This window comes from Dromiciops gliroides, chromosome 2 (assembly GCF_019393635.1).
Source record: "Dromiciops gliroides isolate mDroGli1 chromosome 2, mDroGli1.pri, whole genome shotgun sequence".
Classification (NCBI taxonomy): domain Eukaryota; kingdom Metazoa; phylum Chordata; class Mammalia; order Microbiotheria; family Microbiotheriidae; genus Dromiciops; species Dromiciops gliroides.
The window spans coordinates 429853090-429876552 of NC_057862.1; the positions used below are offsets into that span (position 1 = coordinate 429853090).

The 23463-nt window shown below is 40.5% G+C and overlaps 1 protein-coding gene across 1 annotated transcript; it reads left to right on the top strand.

Moving 5' to 3' along the window:
• The first annotated feature begins 10638 nt into the window (after positions 1-10638).
• On the top strand, positions 10639-20749 carry LOC122743400 (ficolin-2-like). Its single transcript, XM_043988335.1, has 8 exons — positions 10639-10714; positions 12078-12189; positions 15624-15679; positions 16021-16053; positions 17193-17320; positions 17560-17689; positions 20030-20164; positions 20565-20749. Exons 1-8 carry the CDS (start codon positions 10639-10641, stop codon positions 20747-20749), a joined length of 855 nt encoding a protein of 284 aa, XP_043844270.1.
• Positions 20750-23463: the final 2714 nt, after the last annotated feature.

The window sequence follows — 23463 nt, forward strand, 5'->3', positions numbered from 1 at the left end:
CTGGGACTGAAGGAGTTACTGTGAAAAGTGCAGGATGGCCAGATGGTAAAACATACCCTACCCCCTACTCACCACCCCCAATCACAGCTCTAAGCAGGAGTGCTGACTTCCCTGTTACTCCCTGTGTGGGAAATGTGCAAATCTCACCATGTGCTCCTGTAAGGCAGGAATGATTCAGAGGCTGCACCAGTCCCCTGATTAGTCCTGTCATTATTCATTTCTTCCTGTCCATTAATACCTTAGAACTAGACCTGACTGGGGATTTTAGGTAGACAAGTTCAGTTGTCATTTTGTGCTAAGCTCAATCCTAGGATCTATGTGTAGAGTTTCAGGATGGAAAGAATTCTGAAAATACTGAAAGAAAATGTGATTTTGTCAGCATGGGGAACCCCTGGTGTGGGAAGTATCTCCCCAAATCATGATTATACCTGGCTGTGACTTAGTAGATAAATCCTAAGGACTTGCCTGAAGCACATGGAAGTTAAGTAACTTGCTGATGGGCAAATCTTAAGCATTAGAAGCTGTTTTTGAAATGGGTCTTCCCAACACCAAGTCCAATATTCTGTCCATTATACCATAGTGTCTTTATGTTTGAATCATTCATTCATTCTTTCACACAGAAAAGTTATCTTCTGAGACCTCCTCGCAGCCATCAGAGTACAAAAGCTTCCATACAATCACAGAATCTCAAAGTTGGAAGAGACCTCAGAGACCATCTGGTTTAATTTACCTCTAAATGAGAAATTCCTCTACAATATAATTGGCAAGAGGTCATCCTAACTTTGCTTAAAGCCTATGATGAGGGATAACCCACTGCTCCCTCCAACGAGTGACAGTGGTAAGTAGTGTGCTATGCATTGTGCTGGGGCAACTAGGTGGTTCAGCCCCGGGAACCAAGTTCAAATCTGCCCTTGGATACTTATTTTGACCCTGGGCAGGTCACTTATTCTCTGTCTGCCTCTGTTTCCTCAATTGTAAAAGGGGGATAATAACATTAACACCTACTTTGCAGGGTTGTTGTTGAGAATCAAATGAGATAACACATGATAGATAGCACAGCACTTGGCACAAAGTTCATGCTAAATAAATGTTATTATTATTTTTCTAGGTGGCTCAGTGAGTTTATGAGTTCAAATCCATCCTGAAATATTATGTGAGCCTGAGCAAGTCACAACTTCCATTGGCTTCAGTTTCCCCAACTGAAAAATGGGTGTAATAACCCTTTCAGGATTATGACAATGATCAAATAAGATAGTATTTGTAAAGGCATAGTGCCTGACATTTAACATAAGCTATGTAAATGCTTATTCCCATCCCCTCTAAGTACTAGAGATACTGAGGCCAAACAGTTATCTTGTCCCTCCTATGTCTTCTCTTCAAACAACCCTTGTGTGGTGTGATTTTAAGCCCATTACCATTCTGGCTTTCCTCTTCTGGATGCTCAGACTTTTATCTACATCCTTCATAAAATGAACTACCCCGAACTGAATGTAATACTCTATATGTGTGGGACAGCTAGGTGGTACAGTGGATAGAGCTTAAAGCTAGAATGATGACTTCCTAGCAGACCCCAGGGCTGACCACCTCCAGGCCCCAGCCAATTGGCTGGCCACTCTGACAGTCACATGACTGCCCTCACTGGGCTTCAAATCATTATAATTTTGCTAGGCCCATGTAGGCATCGGCGAGTGGTGATGACGTGAGGTGCCAGTGTCATGGCCACGGCTATAACCAGTGGGTGGAGCACCATGCTGTTTGTGGAGCCCCAGAGGCCAGTGTATGTGCTGAGTTTTTTTTTTTAATTCTAGCCAAAAGATGGGGTCATAAAACCTCAAATAATAATTAATTCTTTACAGCCATTAAGTGACTTGTCCAAGGTCAGCTACTAACAACTGTCTAAGGTTATATTTGAACTCATGTCTTCCCAACTCCAGACCCAAAGCTCTATGGGATGCTTCACTTAGCTTTCTCCTGATGAATAGGAGTCTAGTTGCAGGGTACAAAGGTAGCCAAGCAATGGTGGCAAAGCCCAGAGAGTAAGATGCACAGTCAGGGATTGAGTGAGCCATCACTCATTTACACACAAGTCAAAATAGATTGACTAGCTGTGTGGCCATGGTCGAGTCACTTAATATTTCTAAATTTCAGTTTCCTCATCTGAAAAGATGAGGATACTAATTCTTATAGTACCTAGGTCACAGAATTTTTGTCTGAATCCTCATTTGTCCTCTCATGAGGCCTTTGTTCTGTCAGTGGCTCAAGTTCACAGCTTACCTCACACATCTCTACTACTTAGTCAGGGTTTGGCCTTTAAAGAGAAGGTTGGAGGTGCAGCTAGGTGGCACAGTGGATAAAGTACTGGCCCTGGATTCAGGAGGACCTGAATTCAAGTGCAGCCTCAGACACTTGACACTTACTAGCTCTGTGACTCTGTGACCCTGGGCAAATCACTTAACCCTTATTGCCCTGGAGAGAGAGAGAGAGAGAGAGAGAGAGAGAGAGAGAGAGAGAGAGAGAGAGAGAGAGAGAGAGAGAGAGAGAAGGAAAGTTAGGCTCTATTATATGGGCTTCTTTATATGGAAAGGGGCCAGCACATCTATGGAGTCTATCCTTAGAACTTAGAACTTTGTACCTTGACAAACTGGTAACAAATAAACTGACTGATAGGGAGTTAGAGACAAGAGACCCATATGGCAAGGCCTGGAGGGTGTGCCATACTAGTGATGCTGAACTTAAATAGAAATGCGGAACACTAATCCATACATAAGGATCCCCACAGGTCACATACTGACTTAGTTCTAAAGCATAATGTCATCTACATTTTATTGAATATTTATTTTGTTAAATATTTGTTACATGTTAAATATTCTGTTAAATACTATTAAATATTACATTTTAATCTGGTTCAGGAATGCATTTGACACACACCTCTGGCCAACAATTAATTATTTGTGACCCCAAGAAGAGAAGGAGCTTTCACCAGATGAAAAATGGGAAGAAGAATGAAAGCCATTGAGAGAAAAAGACTGGTGAGCCAAGGAACAAGGAAGCAACAACTAGAGGAGAGTTGGAGGAAGAGCAATGAGGCACAGGGCACCTGCATTGGAAGAGCAAACCTGGATCTGGCACTTTGTTGGGCCCCATGTAGGGCAATACTGTAAGTCACATAGATTAAGAAGCTTCTTAGAAAAAGATGATCCAGCAAAAGACTTATCTCTTGACTCTTGAGTATATACCAAGTTCTTTCTCCTTGTGGCCCCCTTCACTAATTGATGACTTCTTCCTAAGTCTTCCATTTTGAGAAGGGAACTAGGTCTGACATCCTTTATCCCCTTTCCAACTTTGCTTCAGTATTTCCTGATTTCAACACCGTGGACAATCATGAGTACCTCCCTTTCCTTTTTCCCACTCCCAGTTTTCATCTCACTTCCTATGTTGTCTTCTCTCATTTTAGTATGATTATCTGTCAGAGCAGTTCTTTTGTTGCTGTTGTTGTTTTGTGTTTGTTTGTTTGTTTTTGTGGGTTGGTTGGTTTTTGGGGTTTTTTTTGTTTTTTGGCAGAGAAATGAGGATTTAGTGACTTGCCCAGGGTCACACAGCTAGTAGGTGTTAAGTGTTTGAGGTCAGATTTGAACTCAGGTCCTCCCGAATCCAGGACTGGTACTTTATTCACTATGCCACCTAGCTGCACACCAGAGTATGATTCTTTGAAGGCAGAAGCTCTCTTTTTTCTTGTATTTATGTCCCCAGTACTTAGCACAGTGCCTGGTGCATAGTAAGCACTTAATAAATGCTTATTGTCATACCTTTTGAAGGTGAAACTACCTAACATAGTTCCCTAAGTGGTAAGGACTGCATAGGTCTCTGGAGAAGTATAGGCCTATTGGAGTCAGGGAGTTGTTTGATTCTCTAAAGACCTCAAGGCCTTCTCTCTTGTAAAGAAACTCCATTCCTGATATAGTCCTCTAAGTTTGGAAGGCCATTTAGGGAAAGGTAGAAGCACAGCACAAAGGAAAGCATGTTTTCCTGATGACTCTGGGCCAAGGTATGATTACTTTGCATTTTCTGTTGGGTTAAATAAAAATCTATTAGGACAGGTTTTCAATGCCTTGTTAACCTGAACACTTGTGTGGAAACTGAAGATCCTTCAAGGGAAAGACATGAGCTGAATGTTGATGTTTTCAGGGCAGAACCTGGTGAGGGGAAAAAGAGCCCAAAGAGAATGATTATTGGGGAAAAAAACCCAACAACTTCAAGGTCAAACCCTTCACAACTGGGTCCAGTGGACTGTTAATGAACCACAGCTTTTGAATTAACTTCCAATTACTGTATTATATTGCTCCACAGGATTCTAGAGTTGGCAGTTGGGGTCTAGGTGAAATAGTTTATACCCAACCTGCAGTCTTACATTGGTCTCAAGAGGGACAGGGGTCCTTGTTCAAGATATCTACTTCTTTATCTTCTCTCCTACTCCTGGAATCTCATAGGGCCATTAAAAGACTCAAATACAACAAATATCTGCCCTCAAAGAATAATAACAACAATTCACTTTTCTATTACACTTTCCTTGTGACAACCCTATATTGGAGGTAGGATGAGTATTTTGATCTTTTACAGATTAGGAAAAGAAATTTTAGGATTACCTAGAAAGATGAGAACAGAGAGAGGGGGGTGTCAGAGAAAGAGAGAGAGAGAGAGAATATTTATTAAGCTCTTATCATGTGCCATAAATGATGTTAAGCGCTAAGGCTACAAATGCAAATAAACAAGGCAGTGCCTGTCCTCAAGGACCTTGCAGTCTAATAAGAGAAATACAGCTCATAAAGAAAAGTTGAAAAGAGGGAGAGAATATGGAATAGATAGTGAGCTCCATAGTTTGTAGCCAGTGTCTAGAAAGAGAAGTAGAGGCTTGAATATTTGAACCCAAGTCTTCCTGACTCCAAGGCTGGTACCCTTCCACTGCACCACCTAGCTTAGAGTGAAGGCATTAGCATTAAATATTAAAGGGGATGAGAAAGGACTTCTTGCATAAGGTGGACTTTAAGCTTAGTCTTGAAGGAAGCCAGGGAAGTCAGGAAATGGAGATGAGGAGGGAGAGAATTACAAATGGGAGATATCCAGTGAAAAAGGCACAGAGGAATCTGGAGATGGGATATTGTGGGAAAGGAATATCCAGAGAGCTTGTGTCATTAGATTAGAGTATGCAGAAGGGTAATAAAGTATAGGAAGACTGGAAAGGGAGAAAGGGTCCAGGTTACAAAGGGCTTTAAGAACCAAGCAAAGGAGTTAATTGGAGGTCATTGGAAGCCAGTGGAATTTATTGAGTATGGAAAGTTACTAGGGATAGAGACATGGTTAGACTCACCCTTTAGGAAGATCACTTTGATTATTATTTCAATTAAGGAGTTCACAATCTAGGTGGGGAAACAAAATGCATGCATGCATAGATAACTGACAGTACCCAGAAGTATGTGATATAAGTATTCTTGAATAACATGGACAATAAAAGCTGGAGAAGAGGAGGAAAGACAGAATGTCCTGCCCAGAAAATACTTTATTGTCCAAAGACAGCATGGGACCACCTGTACAAAGCTTCTAAGGATGACATGCAAGCAAAAGCCAAATGAAGACAGAGCAATTACTTAAAGCTAGACATGCAAGGCAAGTGCTTCTTTTTTTATTTAAATAAAAGTATTTTATTATTTTCCAGTTACATGTAGAAATAGTTTTCGAGATTTGTTTATATAAGATTCCAAATTTCAAATTTTTCTCCCTCCCTCCCCCCTCCCCTAGACAGCAGGCAATCTGATATACGTTAAATATGCATAATAACATTAAACATATTTCTGCATTAGTCATGTTATATGAGAAGGATCATAGCACAAAGGAAAAACTTGAAATTAGAAAAACAACAGCATCAAAAACAAAAGAAATAGTATGGTCCAATCAGCATCCATATCCCACAGTTCTTTTTTCCCCCCTGAATTTGGAGAGTCTTTTCCATCATGAGTCCTTTGGAACATTCTTGTTCTGTTGGATTGGTGAGAAGAATCTAATCTATCACAGTTGGTCCACCCATACTGTTGATGATACTGTGTATAATGTTCTTCTGGTTCTGCTCATCTCACTCATCATCAGTTCATGCAAGTCCTTCCAGGTTTCTCTGAACTCCACCTGCTCATCGTTTATTACAGCACAATAGAGTTCCATTACATTCATATACCACAACTTGTTCAGCCATTCCCCAATTGATGGGCATCCCCTCAATTTCTGATTCCTTGCCACCACAAAAAGAGCAGCTATAAATATTTTTGTACATGTGGGTCCTTTTCCCTTTTCTATGATCTCTTTGGGAAAAAGACCCAAGAGTGGTATTTCTGAGTCAAAGGGTATGCACAGCTTTATAGCTCTTTGGGCATAATTCCAAATTGCTCTCCAGAATGGTTGGATCAGTTCGCAGCTCCACCAACAATGCATCAGTGTTCCAATTTTCCCACAGCTTCTCAAACATTTATTATTTTCCTTTTTTGTCATTTTAGCCAATCTGATTGGTGTCAGGTGGTACCTTAGAGTTGTTTTAATTTGCATCTCTCTAATCAATAGTGATTTAGAACATTTTTTCATGTGGGAATAGTTTTGATTTCTTCATCAGAAAACTGCTTGTTCATATCCTTTGAACATTTCTCAATTGGGGAATGACTTGGATTCATATAAATTTGATTTAGTTCCCTATATATTTTAGAAATGAGGCCTTTATCAGAGGTACTGGCCATAAAGATTGTTTCCCAGCTTTCTGTATCCCTTCTAATTTTGGATGTATTGCTTCTTTTTGTATAAAAACTTTTTAATTTAATGTAATCAAAATCATCCATTTTCCATTTCATAATATTTTCTATCTCTTGTTTGGTCATAAACTGCTCTCCTTTCCAAAGATCTGAAAGGTAGACTATTCCTTTCTCTCCTAATTTACCTATGGTATCACCTCTTATATCTAAATCGTGTATCCATTTTGACCTTATTTTAGTATAAGGTGTAAGATGTTGGTCTATGCCTAATTTCTGCCATACTATCTTCCAGTTTTCCCAGCAATTTTTGTCAAATACTGAATTCCTATCCCAGAAGCTGGGGTCTTTGGGTTTATCAAACAGTACATTGCTAATGTCATTTACTACTGTGTCTCCTGTGCCTATCCTATTCCATTGGTCCTACACTCTATTTCTTAGCCAGTACCAGATAGTTTTGATGACTGCTGCTTTATATTAGATCTCCAGATTTGGTAGAGCTAACCCACCTTCCTGTGTATTATTTTTTCACTATTTCCCTTGATATTCTTGACTTTTTGTTTTTCCAGATGAACTTTGTTATTATTTTTTCTAGCTCTATAAAATAATTTTTAGGTAGTCTGACTGGTATGGCACTGAATAAGTACATTAATTTAGGTAGAATTGTCATTTTTATTATATTAGCTTGGCCTATCCATGAGCAATTGATATCTTTCCAATTTTTTAGATCTGATTTGATTTGTTTGAAAAGTGTTTGGTAATTGTGTTCAAGGCAAGTGCTTCTTAATGGAAGGATCCTTGCAAATGGGGTCTGAATGTCTGATTTTTCTAGAAGGGAATGAGAACTAATGAATTTAGTGAACAGAAAGACTATTAGATAGATTTGTGAATGGGGCTGGAGAGTGAGACCTATGATTGGTCTCTGTATAGTTCCAACTAACTGGAGCAGCAGCTGAAAGTGTCCTTGGACTATTGTCTATCCATTTATTCTGAGAAAATGGAGACTGAGCAGCCAAGGGAAAAAAGCCTTCTTCAATACTGAAACCAATGAATGGGTAAGCATCCTGCTGAAGATATGGAGGAGGAGCAGACCTTTGAAAGATCTAGTAACATTGATGAGATGGTCAAATTATGCCATTTTGCTTCAAAAGAAGAATATTATAGCAGTGATTGGAAAAGGAGGCAAAAAAATGAAGTATTTTATACAGACTATAGTATCTATGTTTTAGTCCCAGACAGCAGCGTCTTTCAGCACATATGGGGTATCAATAAAGATATTGAAAGAATTAGAGAAATTCACCCACTGCATCACCAGTCAACTGCCAGTCAAATTTGATGCTGTGGCATGCTTAAATTACCAACACTGTAAAGGAAGTGACTTTGATTGTAAATTAAGGCTGTTGATTGATCAGATTCTGGCAGGAGGAATTATGGGGGTTAGAAGTGCTAAAATTAGAGAACTTTGAGAGGACATTCAGACAACTACAGAGCTTTTCTGGGAAAGTGAATGCTGTTCTTGTTGCACTAATAGAGTCATTCTTCTCTGTGGAAATCCTGCTAGGGTTGTGGAATATGTAAAGATCCTACTGGATCTTATATCTGAGTCTCCCATCAAAGAACATGCACAGCCCCATGTTCCAATTTCTATGATGAAACCTCTGATTCTAATGGTTTCACAATGATGTTTGATGATCCAAAATTGGTTGCGATGATTTTCTTCAGAATGCTCAGCATTTATTGCAAACCAGTATGAAGCAATATGCAGATGTTGAAAAGATTCTAATGGAATTTTTTTCTTTTCTGAAGTGTGGATAAGTATTCTGCAAAGTTTTCCAAAAATTAGTGAAGAACTAAAGTCTTTTTTGTTTTTTTCAAATTTATTTCTGTCCAAAAAGTCAGAATTTCTCTCCTTCATAGGTGTTCTGCATTTGAGGTGTAGTGAATTTTTTGCTATTCACTAAATATTTTGCTTTAATTCCTTACAAATGGGGTGGGGAGGAAGGGTACATAAAATTCACATTGAAATTTTGCAACAGCCATTGAGAGAGTGAATTTTATTTTTGTTCATTGTAAAAAACATCACCTCCTGTAATTTTTGTAAACATCTTGCTTTGTTTTCACTATAGTTTTGGGAGAGGGCTGGGAGAGATAGAGGAGAAAAGGTACCAATAGTCCTCATGTCCCCGGCAACCATTCAGAGTAGTATGCAGAATGCAATACTCTTTTCTAAGAAATGATTTATGATTTTTTAAAAGAAATTTTTATTGTTTTTAGTTGTGTCCAACTCTTCATGACCCCTTTAGGATTTTCTTGGCAAAGATACTGAAGTGTCTTGCCATTTCCTTCTCCAGCTCATTTTACAAATAAAAAAAAAAAACCACAGAGATAAGTGATTTGTCCAAGGTCACACAGCTAGTACGTGTGGAAGGCCATATTTAAACTTAGAAAGATGACTTTTATTGACTTTCAGTCTGGTCCCCTAACCACTGCACCTCCTGGTTGCCCTGAAATAAATACAGTGAAACTTAAAAAACAAAACAAACAAAATCTATTTGATTTAGAATCAGAGACCTCCTGATTGAATCTCTGCTGGCTGTAAGTTACTTGAGTTGACTTATGCAAGTCTTCACCTTTCTCACTGATTATCAATTTATAAAATGGGGTTGGGGTGGGGGGGTAGACTAAGGATCTCTAAAGTTACTTTTGGTTCTTCCATGCTATATTCCTAGGGGAGTGACATTTGTTGTTGTCTGTCCTTCATTCTCGAAGAGGACCATGACAGGAGTAGTTTATAAAATGCTGACCCTGGAAAACCTGGGTCTAAGTCCTTCTGACACAAGCCTTGGGCAAATCATTTAATCTCTAGGTGGCACAGTGGATACAGTGTCAGGCCTAGAGTCAGGAAGACTCATCTTCCTGAATTCAAATCCAGCCTCGGACATTTACTACCTATGTGACCCTGGGCATGTCACTTAATCCTATTTGCCACAGTTTCCTCATCTGTAAAAGTGAGCTGGAGAAGGAAATGCCAAGAAAACCCCATATGGAGTCAGGAAGAGTTGAACATGACTGAAAATGATTGAATAACAAATGTGCCAAGCACTGTGCTAAGCCCTTAAGTATACAAATACAAATGTAAAGACAATCCTTCCTCTCAAGAAGCTTATATTCTAAGAAGGAGAGATAATATGTACTTTGGAGAGTGGATGGGAGGGGTGGGGGGGCATGTTGTTTCAGAAAGAGATTCACATATTCTTCCGAGGAATTATGGCAGAGTTGATTTGATGCAGACTTGGCTAGGTGGATGGGGGTGGAGTACAGGACTTGGTGCCCTACTGTGGGCACCAAGGTAGTTAGTGAGGCTATGGAGGAGATGACTAGGGAGTCACCAATCCATGCCCCTGTACTGTGATTCAGAAGATGGAAGGGTTAAAACCTCCTCAGTGGTTATAATCTGTGGTGTAGGCCCCAAGGTGGTTGTTGAGGCTGTGTGGGAAATGGACAGAGAGAAGGGAGTGAAGCATATCTGGGACTGTCCTGCAGAAGGGTGCCAAGAGAGGTAGTCAGTCACCCATTAGGAAATAACAGGTCCAGAAAAAAAAAGAAAAAGAAAAGAGTTCCTAGGAAGCAGGAAATTCTGAAGGATCTAATTAGAGCAGAACATTCTTTCAGATTATGGATTCTTTACCAGGGGGCCAAAGCAAACCGTTCATCCTAGGAAGAAGAGAAACAAGAAGGGAGGTGGGATGAGGCTTGGCTTTCCAATGCCTTTATAAGATCTGGCAGCCTCTAGTAGCCAAAGACAGAGGGACCAAGAAGTGATTGGAACCTTGAGGCTGAAGAGCCTATTCAAGCCATGCGCAGGGTTTCCTGGCTCGTGGCATGCCTGTCCCTCATGACCTCCACTGCTCAGGAGGTCGGCCAGTGTCCAGGTGAGTGAGATTCCTAGAGATAGCTCTAAGCTCTAGACCAAATATTCCTTCTTGAATCTAGTCCTAAGGAACATGGAGACCCATTCTTCTCAGTAGTCCTCTGCTCTTTCCCATTTCTCTTCTATAGCCTTGTGTTCTCCAAAAAAAAGGGGATCTCTCCTCTCCACTGACCTCTTACCCCTTCTCTTTCTTCCCAGAACTTCTATATGCAGATGGATGTTGCAATGGTTAGAAAGACTTTGAGTATTATTATTATCATCATCCCATTTTATAGATGAGGAATTGGGCCTCAGAGAGGTTAAATGACTTCCCCATGGTCATGTCAGAGGTATGATTTGAATTGGGTTTTTTTCAGACTGATTGTAGGTTAATACAATATACCATATCTCCTCTTATACCATGATGTCCTACTTGAACATCCTCTCTTTGAAATTCTTTTTCAGGGGGCAACTACGTGGTACAGGGAATAGAGCAACGGCCCTGGAATCAGGAGGACCTGAGTTCAAATCCGGCCTCAGACACTTGATACTTACTAGCTGTGTGACCTTGGGCAAGTCACTTAACCCCAATTGCCACACCAAAAAAAATTTTTTTTTTGCATGTAGAAGTGAAGATTAGATATCTTGGGAATCCTGACAAAGTCTCCTCTCCTCATGGTTCTTCAAAAAAGATTATTTCATAACCCTGTTGTTTTCAATCATGTCGAGTTCTTTGTTACCCCATTTGGGGTTTTCTTGGCAAAGATACTAGAGTGGTTTACCATTTCCTTCAAAAGCTCATTTTTACAGATGAAGAAACTGAGGCAAACAAGGTTAAGTGATTTACCCAGGGTCACACAGCTAGTAAGTGTCAGGCAGCCTTTGAACTAAGGAATATAATTCTTCCTACTTCTGGCTGGCACTCTATCCACTGTGCCCCCTAATAGATTATCTCTAAAGCCCCTCCCATGGTAAATCTCCTTTCATCTAATTACAAAAATTTCTATGTGTTAGTATCCATTCTAATTTTTCCTCTTTCCTCTCATCCCTTCAACTTGCTTAGGGTCATTTTGGCAGGGATTACCTATACTCTGGGTAGTGATAATCAGACAGCTCCGACCAAGAGTAAAACTAATTCTTTAAAAAACATTGTCTCTATACTTTCAAATTTCTCTATGTTAAGAATAAGTTTTCATCTTCTTTTACTTAACATCATGAGAAGAAATTCCCCCCAGTTATCCAAGTCCAACTTATGAAGATAAGCTTTGACTTTGGGTCCCTTCTGATAATTGCCTTCTGGTTTCTATAGAAAATACAATATAGGAAATATGATACTCAATGGTGTCTGTGTGTGTGTGTGTGTGTGTGTCTTTCACATTCTTCAGGTGTAAAGATTGTGGGTCTTGGGGAGTCTGACAAAATTGCTCTATTCCAAGGCTGTCCAGGCCTTCCTGGACCCCCTGGTCCCAAAGGAGAAGCTGGCTCTGATGGAAAGAGAGGTATGTACCCATATGCTGTGGGTCCACAGTATTTGGTTGATAATGGGTTGGAACTGGTCACAGAACAGTGAATCACTTGCCATATAATATAAAGTTGGGAAAACTGAGGTTCATAGGCTATAAGCTGTGGCTCTTGGCATATTATCTAGAGTAAATAAGTATCTTTGGAAAATCCTTTTAGAAAATAAGTAAGTTTTAGAGGGACTATGCTTAATTCACAAGTTCATACTTTAGCATACATAGTCAAAAGATATATATATATATATATATATATATATATATATATATATATATATATATAATAGTCTTGGCTCTACTTCTGACCTACTGTGGGAATATTAGGAATTCATTTAATTTCTTTTAACTTCAGTTTCCTTGTCAAATGTGACAATACCTGCCCTATCTCCCCCAAATGACCATTGTCTCACTTTAAATATTGGGCTTTGCCAAGACTCCCACCCGAATGTGATACCTCTCACTTGTCTGAACTCAGAATCCTCACTGATCTTACTATGTTAATGGTAATTCTTAGCATCATCTTCCCTCTCTTATGCATGGAAAGATTGAGGAGGGGATGGGGGCCATTCATCTTTGCCTCCCTCATACCACTATGCTCAGAGCTGGATGTGTATTAAATACTCTGTTTGTTGATAGATTACAAATGCAAATACTTCACCACCATTTTGACAAATATGATAATTACCACTAATAATTCTAACATGTTGGGGCAGCTAGGTGGCACAGTGGATAGAGCACTGGCCCTGGAGTCAGGAGTACCTGAGTTCAAATATGGCCTCAGACAGTTAACACTTACTAGCTGTGTGACCCTGGGCAAGTCACTTAACCCCAATTGCCTCACTTAAAAAAAAAAATTCTAACATGTTGACACATCAAGAACCTGTGTTTTTGTCAGTCATTTGCACCCAGTGTTTTTTGTTTGTGTGTGTGTGTGTATGTGTGGGGTGGGGATTCTATGGCTCTTTACTAGGCAAGTTTCAGATCCCCAAATACTGTGTCTTCCCATCTTCTCAACCCCCATCCAAAAATCAAAGTTGATTGCAAGTATCTAGTATCTTGCCTGAGGCTCTGAGACTTAAATGACTGGACTTGAGGCCAGATCCTCCTGACTCTAAGGTCATCCACTACATTATGCAGCTTTCCTAACAATCATAAACATCAACATAATTAATTGCAATCTGTGTTTCTCAGACTACACACTATGGCTCTTGGAATGCTGTTTAGAGCAAATAATGGAGTTCTCAGGATAAAAAAAAATGTCACTGGTCTTGAGAGAAAATAAAATACCTTGAAAGGACCATATGATTGAGTACATGGCTTAGATTATGAATTCATAGTTTATTTTATTAATCCAGAAATCTGGGTGCTAATTTGAACTAATATTATTATTAGTGGTGGTGGTAGTTATGGTAGTTTTATAGTAGCAGTAATAGTACTAGTAGTAAGAATCATAATAGTAACAGTATAATAGTAACAGTAGTAGTAATGGTGCTGGTAGTAATATTAGTATTGGTAGTGGCAATAGGAGTAGTAGCAATAATAGCAGTACTAGTACTAGGAGTAGGACTAATAATAGTAGTAGTAATAATAGTAACAATAGTAGGAATGGTAGTGGTACTTGTAATAGTGATACTAGTGGTAATAATAATGGTGGTAGTAGCCCTAGTAATAGTAGTAATCATACTAGTAATATTAGCAGAAGTAGCAATAGTATTAGGAATCACAATAGTAGTAGTAATTATAATACTAGAAATAATCATAATAATAATAGTGGTATGAATCATAATAATAATAGTAAAACTACTAGTAGTAATAGTAGTGAGGGAGAAGAGATAGGGTTGTAGTGGTAGTAATAGCTGGCATTCAAAAAATATTTTACAGTATACAGAATCTTTATATACATGATCATCCTCAATCCTTACAACTTTGTGAGGTAGATCATGTGAGTGTTTTACCCCAGTTTATGGTAATGTGACCTAATACAAAGAAAAGCCATCTCAAAGTCAGGAAGCTCTGGGTTCAGATCCTGCTTCTGACACTGGTACCTGCTCTGTAACTCTGAGCAAGTCACTTAATCTCGTGTCTTCAGGGAACTCTTTAACACTACAAATTGCCAGGGTAGCTGCAGAAATGCTTTGGTAGAAGGAGTTTCCTTATGTGAAGTTCCCTACCCCAGCACAATCATAAGTTTGGTCAGAAAATAAATGAACCAACTGACATGCAGAAAGCTACCAATGTCTTTCCCCAAACCATACAGAGAGTAAATAGAAGCACAAGGATTTGAATCTAGGTTTTCTAGGGCAAAAATCCAGTGCTGAAACAATTAAAGTTGGTCCAGACTCTTAGACAATATGTGCAATAGGAGTTTCAGGAAGTGGGGAGAGGTTAGGGTAGACTGGAAAACATAATGTTTGACAAGATGTGGCCATATCACAGCGTGAAAAAATGCTGGCTTTGGAGTTTGAGGACCTGAGGCCAAATCCTGACTATTACCTGGATGACTCTGGGTTAGTGATTTAACTCCCTCCAGGTTGATGAAAGAGCAGTTACAAAATGGAGTTGGTTTGGTGAGGGAATTGAGAGAGCTGATTAGATTCTATCTGATGAACACTGACTCCATCTTGTGCTGCCACATGTATTTTCTTCCATCTTGTTGTTTTTCTTCAAATCACCCATGGGGAACTAGATGGCACAAGCCATCTATTGTTTCATAAATGCAGGTGGATACATTAATCAGCATCTCTCAATTCTGAGAAAGAAAAGACTTCAAAACCTGTTCACCCCCCTCCCAACTTGGAAAGCCTTCAACCTGTCCTCCAATTAGAAATCAGATTACCAGGGGCAGTTGGGTGACGCAGTGGATAAAGCACTGGCCTTGAATTCAGGAGGACCTGAGTTCAAATCTAGCCTTAGACACTTGACACCTAACTAGCTGTGTGACCCTGGGCAAGTCACTTAACCCTCATTGCCCTGCCAAAAAAAAAGAAAGAAAGAAATCAAATTACCTAATTCTGTATCCTGGCTTGTATGCTGTTAATTGCTTTCTTTTAATTAATTGGTCTCATTTGGTGAATTGTTTTTAATACATAAAAATCTGTCTCACTCTGTATTCAGGGTTTTTGGATGGATGGAGGAGTCCATTGACCTATTTATTATGCCTGTTTTGCTAATAAATCATATAGCTTGGATTCTGTTTCCTCAGTTATTTTAATTTATCCATCACAGGGCTTCATTTCCCTTACCTGTAAGATAAGAAGAGTAGAGTTGTACTAGATGGCTTCCGCAGTCCCTTTTTAGCTCTATAATCCTATAATCTAGGAAGTATGTAGACTTCAGTGGGGGGAAGGGGAGTTGGTGAATTTCAAGTTAAATGTCAGAGTTTATTATCACCATTCCCATCTCATTGGTATCTACGGGGGAGAGAGGCCCGCCTGGGATTCCTGGGAAGGCAGGACCGATGTGTTCCAAAGGTACGTAATTAAAAGGAAATCAAAGAATGCCATGGATATAACATAGATACCCAGCTGAAAGAAGAACAGCCTCCTGGGGCTCCATTCATTGGACTGCTCATTCTTAAAAAGTCAATTGCTGCTATGAGTCAGAAAACTTCCCCTAAATTCCATTTCTTAGACTCAAAGCAGTGTTGATGGCAGTAGCATACTTATACACCCCCCCTCACATTTGTGTGTGTGTGAACCTTAAAGCGGTATTGAAATATGAGTTATTAGTATACATGTCAGCAGAACCTGAGGGTAGATGTGTATGTGTCTTGATGTTCAACCACCTAATTTGGTTTTCTTCCTATATACAGGAGTTGATGAAGGAACTGACCTATGCAAGACAGGTGAATTTTCTTGATTCTCCTAGTAAGCCATCTAACTTTGGACCATGGTTTGGTATTGAAAGATGGGGCCCTGGGGGCAGCAAGGTGGTGAAGTGGATAAAGCATGGGTCCTGCATTCAAGAGGACCTAAGTTCAAAACTGGCCTCAGATGCTTGACACTTACTAGCTGTGTCTCCCTAGGCAAGTCACTTAACCCTCATTTTCCTGAAGAAAAAAAAAGAAAGCTGGGGCCCTGAGCTGATGGGAGGGCTCAGTCAAAGGTGCACTTGAAACTTTATTGAATACAGGTCCTTGTCAGTTTTGGCTTCCCAGGTGCTGAGTTTCCTCTCCTCATCTATACCCTCATCAACAGCTTGTACAGGGTGTCCCAAAATTCTAGGTGCAGTTTTAAGCCCAGCTAAGCTAGGCATAAACTAAGACTGTTGAAACAGCCTTTACTTCTCTTGGAGAAAGGAGATGACATATGCAACACCAAAATTAAAACGAAGTAAAACAAAACAAAAAATGATTAGGCAGGACAACATAAGGCAAGATATAGGTGTTGATGAGAGGCAGTGTGGTATAGTAAATGAAACCAAGAAGACCTGGGTTCAAGCCTTGCCTCTGATACATACTGGATTTGTAACCCTGGAGAAGTCCCATCACTTTTTTTTTTTTTTTAGTGAGGCAACTGGGGTTAAGTGACTTGCCCAGGGTCACACAGCTAGTAAGTGTTAAGTGTCTGAGGCCGGATTTGAACTCAGGTACTCCTGACTCCAGGGCTGGTGCTCTATCCACTGTGCCACCTAGCTGCCCCTAAGTCCCATCATTTCTTAATGTCCCAGGGAATTATCTAAGGCCATGTGATTTTTGGAGTAGTTACAGATCAGCATAGCTTGAGTTTCTTTATCAAGGGCTCTCTTCACAGATGAGATCTATTATGATCTGGTCCATAGGCATTAAAAGTTAAATATAATGAATATTAAGAATGTTCTTGGAAGTGATAAAGCAACTTGAACTTGAACAGTTTACAGAAGAATTGAGCCATGAGGACTCTGTATCCAATTCTTCCATTATCCAGGGACATGAGAGGTCTAATTTGCTCTCACAAATAAGCATCCACCCTCTGCTGGTTTGGATTTCTCCTATCTCTTTCCCAGGAAGCAGAGACTGCCAAGAGCTGTTCAGTAAAGGGAACACCCTGAGTGGCTGGTACACTGTCTTCCTCTCTCCCAGTAAGCCTCTGGCTGTGTTCTGTGACATGGACACCGACGGCGGGGGTTGGATTGTGAGTATCAAAGCTCATTGCTGATCAGCAGTGACCCTGTGGAAAGGGCCCTGCTTGAGGAACCAAGGTCAAGTTCTGGTTCTGCCACCGACTGTGTGACCTTGGAAAATTCCCTTGCCTTCTCTAGAACTGAGTTTCTTCATCATCTATAAAACTGAAAAGTTGGATTGCATGATCTCCAAGGCCCTTCTAGGAGTGACATGAGATGATTTCCGACTGTGACACTCATTCCCCTACAGGTTTTCCAGAGAAGGATAGATGGCTCTGTGGATTTCTTTCAGGACTGGGCTACATACAAGAGAGGCTTTGGCAGTCAACTAGGGGATTTCTGGATGGGAAATGATAACCTTCATTTACTAACAGCTCAAGGTGAGGACCTGAAGGAGGACTGACTCAGGCCTTCCCCCACCTCCCATCACTACCGGCCCTGTTGCAGGTTCCGCTGGGGCCCCAAATAATCCCCATCTTGCTTTTCCTTCTCTGAAACAAACAAACACCACCCTCCTGGGCACTCTGCCTCCCTTCTCCACCACACACACACACACACACACACACACACACACACACACACACAACCCTGCCCTGTAATATTTGTCAGTTGGACCTTGGAGAATGCCAACACAAGGCAGATACTCTAGAAGGGGAAAATACAGGGCCACAAACCTGAAAGCAATGGTATAATAGAAATCAAGTTAATAAGGATTTATTAAGCACCTGCTATATACCAGGTGGGCAGCTAAGTGGCACAGTGGATTGTCTCAGGCCCAGACTCAAGAAGACCTGAGTTCAAATCTGGCCTCAGACCCTTGGTAGTTGTATGACACTAGGCAAGTCACTTAACCCAGTTTGCCTCAGTTTCCTCATCTGTAAAATGAGCTGCAAAAAGAAATGGCAAACCAATTTAGTATCTTTGCCAAGTGAACCAAAAGGGGTCAAGAAGAGTCAGAAAGGGGGCAACTAGGTGGCTCAGGGGATAGAACACTGGCCATGGAGTCAGGAGGACCTGAGTTCAAATCTGGCCTCAGACACTTGACACTTATTAGCTGTGTGACCCTGGGCAAGTCACTTAACCCTCATTGCCCCATTAAAAAAATTAAATTAAAAAAAGAGTCAGAAAGGACTGGAAACAACTAAATAACAACACCAGATATTCCAGGCACTGTGCTAATTTCTTTTCTTTCTTTCTTTCCTTTTTTTTCAAGGCAATGAGGGTTAAGTGACTTGTCCAGGGTCACACAGCTAGTAAGTGTCTAAGGCCACATTTGAACTCAGGTTCTCCTGAATCCAAGGCCAGTGCTTTTTTTCCACTGTGCCACCTAGCTGCCCCTTACTGTACTAATTTCCGAGGATGCAAAGAAAGAAACACAGTCTCTATTCTCAAGGATCACAGTCCAGTGGAAATAGAAAGAATCAGAAGGTCTACTTTCAAGTTCTGTCTCTGGCATTTATTACTTGCATAATCCCAAGCAGATCACTTACTTCTTTGTACTTTAGTTCCCTCATCAGTAAAACATGGGAGTGAGGGGGAGTTATTCAATTAACAAATATCGATTTGCTATTGTGAGGAAAGTATTTTATGAACCTTAAAGCACTATATGAATGTGAATTATTGGGATGTAGTCCTGCCTTCCCCTCTACCCTTTTCTCTCCTTTTATCCCTAAAGGCACCCAGGGTCCTGAGCTTTCCTAGCTCCTCCAATCAAAGAGAAGTCTGATAAAGTGACTCACACTGAGATGTCAGTGACTTCACACAGTAATCTTTCAGGGAAATGATCCTATTTTAAAGAGGGCCCAGGCAAGGATATTGCTTAACCCCAGGGCATGAAGCTGGAACAGTGAATTTTCAGTCATTAGGTTTAGGGCACTGTGAAAATATCTTGGTGGTGAAGACCTTCTTGGTAACTTTCACCTCCAAATGCAGCCATTCTTCTGTGGTGGAGGGTAAAGATAATCCTTATGGCTGGGGAACAACACCCAGACTCCGTGGGAGACATAGATAGAGCTAGTAAGTGTATTACTAGAATCCCCTTCCTGTTCAGATCTCCCCTCGCCAATCCCGTGGCACTCTTGATATCCAGCTCACCAACTCATCCAACCACATGGTGATAATTGTTGTGAGGATCAATGACATAATATATCCATTGCTTTGCAAACTAGTCATTATTGTTGAGAAAACCAAGGCCCAAGGGGTCCAAAAGTGACTTGTCTAGTTCATGCCCGGGGCCACCTGACATTCAGATCTGTTCCTTTCTACTGGTTGCCAGAAACCTCCCTTGATAAGGGTCAAACTTTCCTGTTAACCTCCTCTGAGCAGCCATTTGTTTCTTGTTTCAATAAGGAATGGTGGGCTACTAGGTGGCACTATAGTGCACAAAGCACGGGGTCTGGAGTCAGGAAGACTCATCTTCCTGAGTTCAAATCTGGCCTCAGACACTTACTAACTGTGTGACCCTAGGCAAGTCACTTAACCCTGTTTGCCTCAGTTTCTTCATTTATAAAATGAGCAGGAAAAGGAACTGACAAACTGTTCCAGTATCTTCACCAAGAAAATCCTAAATGGGATCATAATTGAGTGACAATAAGGAATATGGGAACCACTGACCACAAGTCACAAGCCACTGTATACAGAATTTCACTCCTGGAGCTACCAGCCAGACTTGTGGTTTGAGAAAAGTCTGGTCAAAATCTTTTCAAATCCTTCTCTCATAGAAACCTTCATGTTACAGGTAGATCTTATTGACTTTGATGGCAACCACTCCTTTGCCAAGTACAGGTCATTCCAGATTGCAGCAGAAGATGAAAACTACAGGCTAATCCTAGGAGACTTTGTGGAAGGTGATGCAGGTGGATCACAATGGGGTCTTGGTCATGCAAGGATGCATGAGATGGGACAAAAAGCAAAGAAGGAGAATGAGGAGACAGGCTGAAGCAGAGATATCATCTGATAAGATATGAAAGCTGGAAAGGACCTTAGAACACAGAATTTCAGAACTAGAAGGAACCTTTAAAACTTAAAATGTCCAACTTAAACTTGTCTTAAGTTCTCAGACCTAAACTTAAAATGTTAGACAACTTCAAGCTTAAACTATTAATTAATTACATAGATGGAAACTGAGACCTAACATAGTTCTGTGGCTTAAGGGAACAGTGTAAGATGAAGCAAGAAAGAGTGGGTCTCATTTGTGGAGGACCTTGTAATGCCAGGCTAAGGAGATTAACTTGGTCTAAATCATTCCTTTTGTAGGTGACTCACTGACATATCATAACAACCATCCCTTTTCAACTAAAGATCGAGATAATGACCGTCGTGAAGGAAACTGTGCTCGTGACTATAGGGCAGCCTGGTGGTACGGAAACTGCTATCTCTCTAACCTGAATGGCTTGTACCTCAGGGGTCACCATAAGAGCTTTCCCTATGGAATAAACTGACACGCGGGAAAAGGGTACAATTATTCCTACAAAGCATCTGAGATGAAACTGAGGCCTACCTAACTTGACCCAAGACATTTTCCACCAGAATGTTGGACTACCCAAGGCAGCAGGCTGTGTAAGACTAGGAGGAGATGACCAGAGTTCCAATCTCAGATCCAGAGAGAGGTTAATAGAAAAGTTTGACCTTTGTCCTAGGAGGTTTCCTCCTTCTCAGCTCACAGCTTTCTATGTGATTTGGGGCAAGTTATAACCATTCTGGGCCTCAATCTCCTCATCTGAAAAATGGAGATGATAATTCCAGAACTACCTCACAGCTATTATTGTAAGGTTCAAAGAGAATAAATGTGAAATCATGGTGTGTTGTTTTGTTTTCCCCAGTGAGGGATATAAATGAGAGTTGTTTATTTAATAGTAGGGAGGATAGGGGATGGAAGAAGGGAATCATATCCCTGTGGCCTACAAATGAATTATATTAATTATTAAACTAACTTTTCAACTTTAAATAATATTCCTCCCAATAGATAAAAAGATGAAATGATGCTAACTTTCTACAATTGTGCTTACAATTATGAACATTTTACAAATTTAACCTTTACAACGTACTTTTGCATGCATTATTTTAGATACCTGAATAAAAAGGTAGAAAAAGAATGATTTCTCTTTGACAGGTGGTAGAATGAATATTAAGCTGGACTTGGGAAGATGAGCTCAAATATTGCTTCAGTAATTTACTAGCTAAGTTACCTTGGGCAAGTCACTTGACTTCAAATCAGACTCAGTTTCCTCATCTATAGAATGGGAATAGTAATAGAACTTATCTCATAGAGTTGTTGTGAAGATCAGATGAGATAACATGTGCAGCTCTCAGCAAACTTTGAAGCACTATGTAAATGGTAACTAGCTACTATAGATGAGAAAACTGAGGCCCAGAGGGGTCATAAGGGACTTCTGACAAGTCCATGAGCAGGTCTACCTGACTTTCTAATCTCTTCCTTTTCAGTGGTTACTAGAAACTTCCTATGACAAAGGATCAAACTGTCCTGTTAACCTCTCTCTGATCACTCATTTGTTGATTGGTCAATGAGGAATACAAGGGTTGCTGAACAAATATCCCTCTCAAGCCCTGAGTACCATATATTCTGAATTTCAGTGTTGTATCTAGCAGCAAGGCTTATGGCTTGGGAAATGACTGGTGAGTTCACCTCTGGCTGCTGAATTCTGCCAGACAGTCTATTGCCAGACTGGAAAAGGTGCTACTTTTTACATCAATACTGAAGTTGAAGTGAAAATTGGGAGTTTCACCATTTTGCCTCTTGATAGTCTTTATTCACTCTGGCCCCAGTTTGAAATTTTTAATAAGTCTTGATGAAGATTGAACTTGTCATGGAGAGTGATTTTTTAGCATGGATGTTTAGTAATGGAAGAGATCCTAATTCAACTTCCTAATTTTACAGAAGAGGAAACTGAGGCCTAAAGGGGGGGGTGATTTGCAAAGAAACTACCCAGGTATTTAGTAGCAGAGTCTGAATTTGTACGAAAGTCGTCCGGCTCCAAAGTCAGTGTTCCCTTTCAGAACCCTCGGTTCATGGATTTGGAACTGGAGAACCATCTAAACTTCATTCTACAGATGAATACACCCAGGCCCAGACATATCAAATGACTAAAGTCACACAGGTGGGAAAGCTGAGATTCTCTCCCGTCAGCTAACATTAACTAGGCTCAACTATTGACATCACCCCATAATTCTGTTTTGGGGGGCAGCCAGGTGGCTCAGTGGATAGAGCACCAGCCCTGGATTCAGGAGGAGCTGAGTTCAAATCTGGCCTCAGACACTTGACACTTATTAGCTGTATGACCGTGGGCAAGTCACTTAACCCTCATTGCCCCACAAAAATAAAATAAAATAGAATCCTGTTCTGTGTCTCCCTTTTCAACCTATCTGCACACATCTATCCCTGCTCAAGAAGTCCCAGTGGCTTCCTATTCAAGGACAAAACACAAAGGTCCCCATTGAGTCCTTAAAACCTTTCTCAGTCTGGTCCCAACCTGTGTCTCCAGCCTTCTTACACATGACTTTCCCTGTGTACTCCATTCCTTCTCCCATGTCTGCACAAGCTAATGTCTCCTCCAAGCTCCACTGAAGTGAGACTTTCTACACTGATTTTGCTGGGTATACATTTTGTATTTACTTAAGTATGTATATGATATTCTCCAAATAAAATGGCAGCTCCTTGGAAAAAAGGGACCGTTTGGTCTCTGTGTGACCAGCACTTAACATAGTGCCTCAAACACAACAGGAACTTCATAAATGCCCATTGACCAAGGGATGGACGGTGTGAGACACAAAAAAAGGCCTCACTAAATAAAATATCCTTCCGACAGTGCCTGAATTTCTGGATAGCAGAGTCATTCCTTTGGGCTGACAGTCTCTCCAGAAAGCCCCAGAGAAAATACCAGAAAACAAGTAGGTGGTACAATGGATAGAGCACTGGACCTGGAGTTCAAATCTTGCTTCAGACACTTACTAGCTCTGTGACTCTGGACAAGTCACTTAACCTCTGGCTGCCTCAGTTTTCTCACCTATAAAATGGGGACAATAATAGCACCTACCTCACAAGGTTGTTGTGAGGATCAGATTAGATAATATTAATAAAGCTCTTAACATAAGTGCACGGCACATTTTATTGTTCAGTTGTTTTGGTTATATCTGA